General features: G+C 37.6%; 1 protein-coding gene across 1 annotated transcript; it reads right to left on the bottom strand.

Annotated features, from left to right (window-relative positions):
• Nucleotides 1-351: 351 nt before the first annotated feature.
• svip (small VCP interacting protein) lies at nucleotides 352-4,649 on the bottom strand. Its single transcript, XM_030137168.1, has 5 exons — nucleotides 4,513-4,649; nucleotides 4,127-4,190; nucleotides 3,817-3,867; nucleotides 2,271-2,390; nucleotides 352-1,597 (listed from the first exon to the last, which is right to left on the bottom strand). The coding sequence occupies exons 1-5, from the start codon at nucleotides 4,533-4,535 to the stop codon at nucleotides 1,583-1,585; spliced, it is 273 nt and encodes a 90-aa protein (XP_029993028.1). The 5' UTR covers nucleotides 4,536-4,649; the 3' UTR covers nucleotides 352-1,582.
• Nucleotides 4,650-6,194: the final 1,545 nt, after the last annotated feature.

Below are 6,194 nucleotides of genomic sequence, written 5' to 3'. Positions count from 1 at the left end.
TTAATTTATTTATTAATGGAATGCCCTTTGCTGTGGACAGTATTTTTTTTAAGTAAAACTGTCAATCTTTTGTCCCCTACAGATGACAAAAATGCATTGCTGGGTCTTAGGATGTAGACAAAAATATTGGGACACATCATGGCTACAGCTCATAAGAGGTCCTGTTCATGCTGATTTGAGATATAAATGTCAATATTTTTTTTAAAGCTCAATGGGAAATACTTTTGTCCAATAGGTGTGTATATATAATCTCATATATATGTAATATACATATAATCTCATATACTCATATATATCGAAGTTGTGTTTAGAGCATATATGTACAATTCTACACATGAGATCCACAAAACAGTAGCAGAAATGTGATTTATTGTAGCAAATACCATTGGCTAGATTTCCTGTACTACAAAATGGCGAGAGCACCGGAAGCATTTAAGACAGTGGTAAGAAATGCACTCAGTTGAGCAGGTAAATTCTTCACTATGTACACACTTATTAATTTCCTTCATTTTTTTCTTCCTATTTCAGTTGCAAGTGACACAAATCTCTCCCAACAAAAAGTCTAAGCAAGTATAACTTCTAATAATGACAAACTGTGTGCAATTCATGTGTCTCAAACAGTAGCTTTCGTCTGTCATATGGCAACTCACAAACACATTTCATATCATATAAATTAAGCAGGCATCACATCAGTGTTTTGAATACATTTACAACAGCAACAAAGTCAAACTGTGCAGTGGGAAAAAGAAAAACGGCTCTATTAAAATACCAAAGACCAGTGAAAAGTGCTGCAGGGCATATCCTAGTTCATTATCCTAGTTGTATTGGTTGGACAATATTTAGTGTTGTTTTCAACAGTATTCATATTCTGTCCCATGTAGTCTGTGCTTCCTAGTGAAATCACATGGGCTGAGTCAATTCCAATAGTTTAGAGCACTGGTCTTTGTGTAGCTGGAAAAACAGAGCTTTATGAAATGTGAGATTAGTGTTAAATTGGTGCTTTCCATTCTGACTATAAGCACACTGTCTTTGTAAACATGAACTGAGTTTCTCTTGCAGAAATGTTACTGGGTTTATGGAGAAATAAATCCAACAGTAATGTGGCCATTAACAGATGAGCTGTGAATACTGATTCTCAGCTTTGAAAACCATCAAGTATAGTGTATGGGAAATGTTTCAGTGTGGACAGAAAGTTTGTCTTACTGTGACAACACACTTCAAAAAGTCATATTTGTGTTATTTAATGTTAGGCCCTGAACGTCTAACCCTTAGTCAAACAAAACTAATACAATAGGACATGTGTTTGTTTGTGACATCCCTGACTTGTCCAAACGTCCAAACTGGCTTTGCATAACTTGGCAACAGGTGAGCTAGTTCTGCTCTCCTGTGTGTGATAACTTCTCAATGTTCTGCTTGATGCATGACAACTGTAGGCCTCTTTTCAAAACATCATAAAAAAGCTAAATCATCATAAAAAATGGACAGCAGTTCAAATCTTCATCTTTCAAATCGTGTTGCAGCAATACTTCATGTTGATTTGGACATAAGAAAAAAAAAAGACTTCAGGCTTTCCCAGTTGGACTCAGCCCACCTGCCACTGAAAAACAGAAAGATGAGAAAAACATGTTAATCCTATGTCTTTCAGAAAAACCCTGATAGATACATTACCAAAACACTTCAGTCCCTAACGTGTGCGTCATTGTTCAATAAATTCAACAAATGAACAAGTATATCATTTTTAATTTCCTGTATATTAATGTTACATTTTATATTTTATATTTATGATACTGTATTATAGCTGACACACATCAATAACTTTTAAAGTATGTTTACCATAACATCAAGATAAAGACATTAAGGAATAAGTTTGATATTAAAACATTTACTTATTTTTTATGTAGATTATTTGCAAATTGTAGTGTACCTGCCTCCTTACTGTCTGAAAGAGGCAGGTACAAAGCATTCATGCTGCTTATAGTGCTATTGTATTGCAATTTAAGTAATACAACAACAAAAAATACTTGTTAACACAAAAATGATTGCTTAAAGTTAATGTTCTGTTTTGAAAAGTACGCAATGTTTAAGCTACTGTTGTTAAATTTCTAAGCTCTGTTTTGACTAAATTGAAGTTTGCACAATAAATAGGCAGCAAGATAAACCTACATAAAGAAATACAGAATCTTTGACAAAAAACTGTGATGTGGTTTTGTCATACCATCCAGCACTCAATACTCTTAACCACACAACTTGAGGATAAACACAAAATGTACCTTCAGACCACCGCCACCACCACCAGAGACAGAAGTGGTCATCGCCTGTTTTTCAATCTCCTCCTGTTTTTTCCTTTTCCTCTCAACTGCTTCTGGGTTTTTAACACCCCTGTATGCTGTCTAAAAGAGAGAGTGGAGTATGAAAACACTACCAGCCACAAAAACATGATTTCAGGAAGTGAAAAGGTCAAAACATGTTAAGAGAAAACATTCACATCAAACATAAAAGCACTTTAAACAACATGCAAGTTTTGAAAATGCATATTTCATTCACCCATCATTCAACTACAACCTTTTCAAATGAGAAAAGGCACATTCAATCCCAACTAGCAGATGTGCATCCAACTGCCAAATAAGGCGATTCAGCTGAAGGATGGAGCGGCTCCTTTCAGAAATGCTGTGCAGCTGACGCTGAAAAGTGACAGTGGGTTAAGGCTCAGGGGGTTCGCCTGTGGTGGTTTAAGTGTGAATTATCAGGGTGTAGGCAGGAGAGTAAAGGAGTAATTATTTCCATTCCATACAGTGCTACAGTCAGGACATTTACAGATAAGGTGGTTTGGAGCAGGATTATGTGTTTGAGATGTTGGCCAATCTAACATCCGATAAAAAAAAGTTTTATTGTGGTCAATGTTTACTTACCTTGACATAAGTTTTGTCTTGTTCTTACGGATTTGCAAGTGGGCTCTCTGTACAATAAACAAGAGCCATCAGAGGATGGCAAATGGCACAGCCCCCCACAAAACTGAAACGTGGCACTTGGTAATAAGACTGACTTTCATTCAGTCCACTGATACTAGGGGAGTTGACTAATTTCTCCAACGGTTTATGAGTAACTTGACAGCAATCCCACTCCAACAGATAACTGGTGGATTGTAGCAAATCTGATTACAAAAAAAAAAAAACATTTTATGGTTTTTCTGTCCTGTATTGCTGTTTCCAAATGTGACAAATATCAAGGGAATGAACATGACTAATAAAACTATAAATACAGGCATGGGCTGAAAAGCTACTAGGTGAACTATTAAGGATAAAAGTTCAGATTCATCATGCAATTATTACAACCCTTATCTTTATTAACAGATACAATTGCAATAGGTGGGTCATTAATGACATTGTGGAAGGTGGTCAGCAAAAAAATTTCTGGAATTTCATTGTAGTTCATGGTGCTGCAAAGCATTTGGGCCTGAGAAGGAAATATGTTGAAAAATAACTCATAAAAGACTTTACACCGTGAGGACTTCATAGTCAACTGATGAACTTTTCAACCTGCTCTCATCAGTGTGGCACAGAGGGTATTCCATTAAACTGTATTCAGGGGCCAGTATATTAGGTACACAAACACAGTGTAATAAGCCATTTCTTGATAAAGACAATCATGTTCAGGTTGTATTCATTCTTTATTGTCATTTTGAGATTTGTTCTAATTTTATAAAGCCGGTATCACCCAACATTTTATGATTTACTGATTTAATACTTTCAGGTAGATATATTCAACTGCGTTTACATGCACTAAGTCACTTACTTTATTGACAAACTTAAAACTTACCTCTTTTTGTCTCTTTTCAGCGGCTTCTGCTAATTGCCGTCTTCTTGTGTCCTGTTAAACACACAGTAAACTTCAGTCAGGAGGGTTTGCTGTTGGGCCTGTCAGTGCATACTTCACATGCCAGTTTGCACAGGCTCAACACGGCCGACGCCTCCTTCACATGATTCACTCAGGCCTATGTGTCACAGATAAATACATTAAGTAAGGTTTAGCAGACGTAATTTTATTAAAACTACAAGGCAGACACCCAGACCCAACTACAACAGTGTCTCTTTAAAAATTGTAGATAAAAATGGGTTTAATAACTTACAGGATCTGGAGTTACAACAACGTCGTCCGCTGCTCCACCAAGGCACGGCAAGCACATCCCCATACTGGAGTTATTATTAAGCCGGACAGCAAAAGGCAAAGATGACAATAAATTATCTGTTGGATAATTTAGACTAGTTAGCTAGCTAATAAGCTGGTGGGCCCGTTTGGACTTGCTGGGCTGATAATTAAGGCAACAGAAGCAGCAGCTTCTACTCCCAGCGGCAGCGGTGGTTGAATCGTCTGACATAACGTTACCGTTAGCTCACGGCTTCAGCTAGCGTTAGCTACTAACGATAGCATCTTAGCTAACAGCTACAACTACTGACCACTACAAGCCCCGTCACCGATGCGAGCGAGCAACCAATAAATTATATATCTCTACACCTCTTGTTGAATCGCCTGGGCATTTGGAAAATAGCTGTCTGAATAACAAACGCAGCCGAAATATTTTCCTCTGTCTGACTTGTTTTGGTCAGCGTTCAGCTGGTCGACTGGTCCACCAGGTTATGTTCAAGAATACAACGACAGTGCTGTTGAATTAACATGGTTGATAAAGCTTCGAGCAGGCTGACAGATAACACAGCTTTACACTATATGATGGATACTAGTGGACATAATACAGTCTCTGGTATAAATCAATCATACGTTAGCAGTATAAGTTGACTCCACTGGGTTTTTAATACAACGCGCTGTAGGAGCCTTTGTAATCTTGAACATAGCTCAGTGAGATACGCTCTCTGCCTATGATAGCTGCTGCAACAGCGACACCGTGTGGCGAAAAGAACAATGACAACTCACCGTCTACCCTGCGGTCTAAAACATAAACACACTAAATGTATTGTCATACACAGCCCGCCTTTGGTGAGGTGTATCATGTATTATCATCACCTCATGTTGTCCTTCAACACTAGCATTAGAATACGACGGAAAACATTTAATGGCGCCCAATATTAAATAGTCAAATTAAAAATAAAAAGAAATAGCATAGTCAAGTGTCAAACGTGTAACTAACAGATTGTGGCAATTTAAGCTATCAATCTCTGAAGTGAAATCGACCTTTAAGAGACAGCGTCTGCTCTGGTGTTGTAATTTGTTGTCAGTCAGACTGAGTAATGAGAAAGTCCTGGTGTCGTGAGTGACTGAGGCTCCATATAGAAGTTCAATAATTTCCAATCAATAGCCTGAGACTTGAATGTTGGACCCTGCTTCCTTGACAACACTTGAAACTCCACCCATTCATCCTGGCTGCACAGCCCGGGTTCTTTCACAGTTCAACATGCTGCATTGACGGATGGCAGGTTCATGGAAGTGTACAGCCTGTGTAGGTTAAAACACTGATGTTCACAAACGGACTGATGAAGGATCGACACTGAACGACAAGTGCATGCAATGGAAATCACAGTATCCCAGAGTCTGGGCAGCTCCTCAGGTAAGATAACACACCTCTAACATCAGATGCATGATATGATAGTGAATCTACAACAATGGGCTTGATGTTTTGTTTTTGTTTTGTTTTATTTTGTTTTATCTGGTGCCTCACTGGATGGTGAAACTGTGTTTTATTGTGTTAAATTGTGAGCATACATCTACCAATCAGATATTGGTGATCTGTGAGTTATGTATGGATTTGCATAGAAAGTTAATTTTTGTTTTTGCATGTACTATATATTTAATAAGCCAACAGTGCACATGTGATATTACAAATGTCTCTTTATGTGGCTTATGAGAAGTACACAACTTTTCCTAAATGGTATCTAGAAAAACTGTGAAATCGATGAAAGTAGTTTTAAGGAAGTAAATGAATCCTCAGTTGATAATGAATGAATAAACTGGTAAGTGAAGTTAATGAGGCTATAGTTTTCCAGGAAAACCACATGGGAGCTTCCTTCCTGTTATTTAGTGACATGTGAACTTGCAAGTGGCCATGCTCATTAATTAGAATAATAATAATTACACAGGCCATTTGTCTCTAGTGTGTGGGATTTGTTTTATCACTGACATGTCTTCACAGCTTTCACAAAAGCTTGATCAAATCTTGTGCTTCAAGGCTAAATAAAGGAGAGCAT

The sequence above is a fragment of the Sphaeramia orbicularis genome, chromosome 6, assembly GCF_902148855.1.
Source record: "Sphaeramia orbicularis chromosome 6, fSphaOr1.1, whole genome shotgun sequence".
Classification (NCBI taxonomy): Eukaryota; Metazoa; Chordata; class Actinopteri; order Kurtiformes; family Apogonidae; genus Sphaeramia; species Sphaeramia orbicularis.
This window is presented reverse-complemented; position numbering and strand designations above follow the sequence as displayed.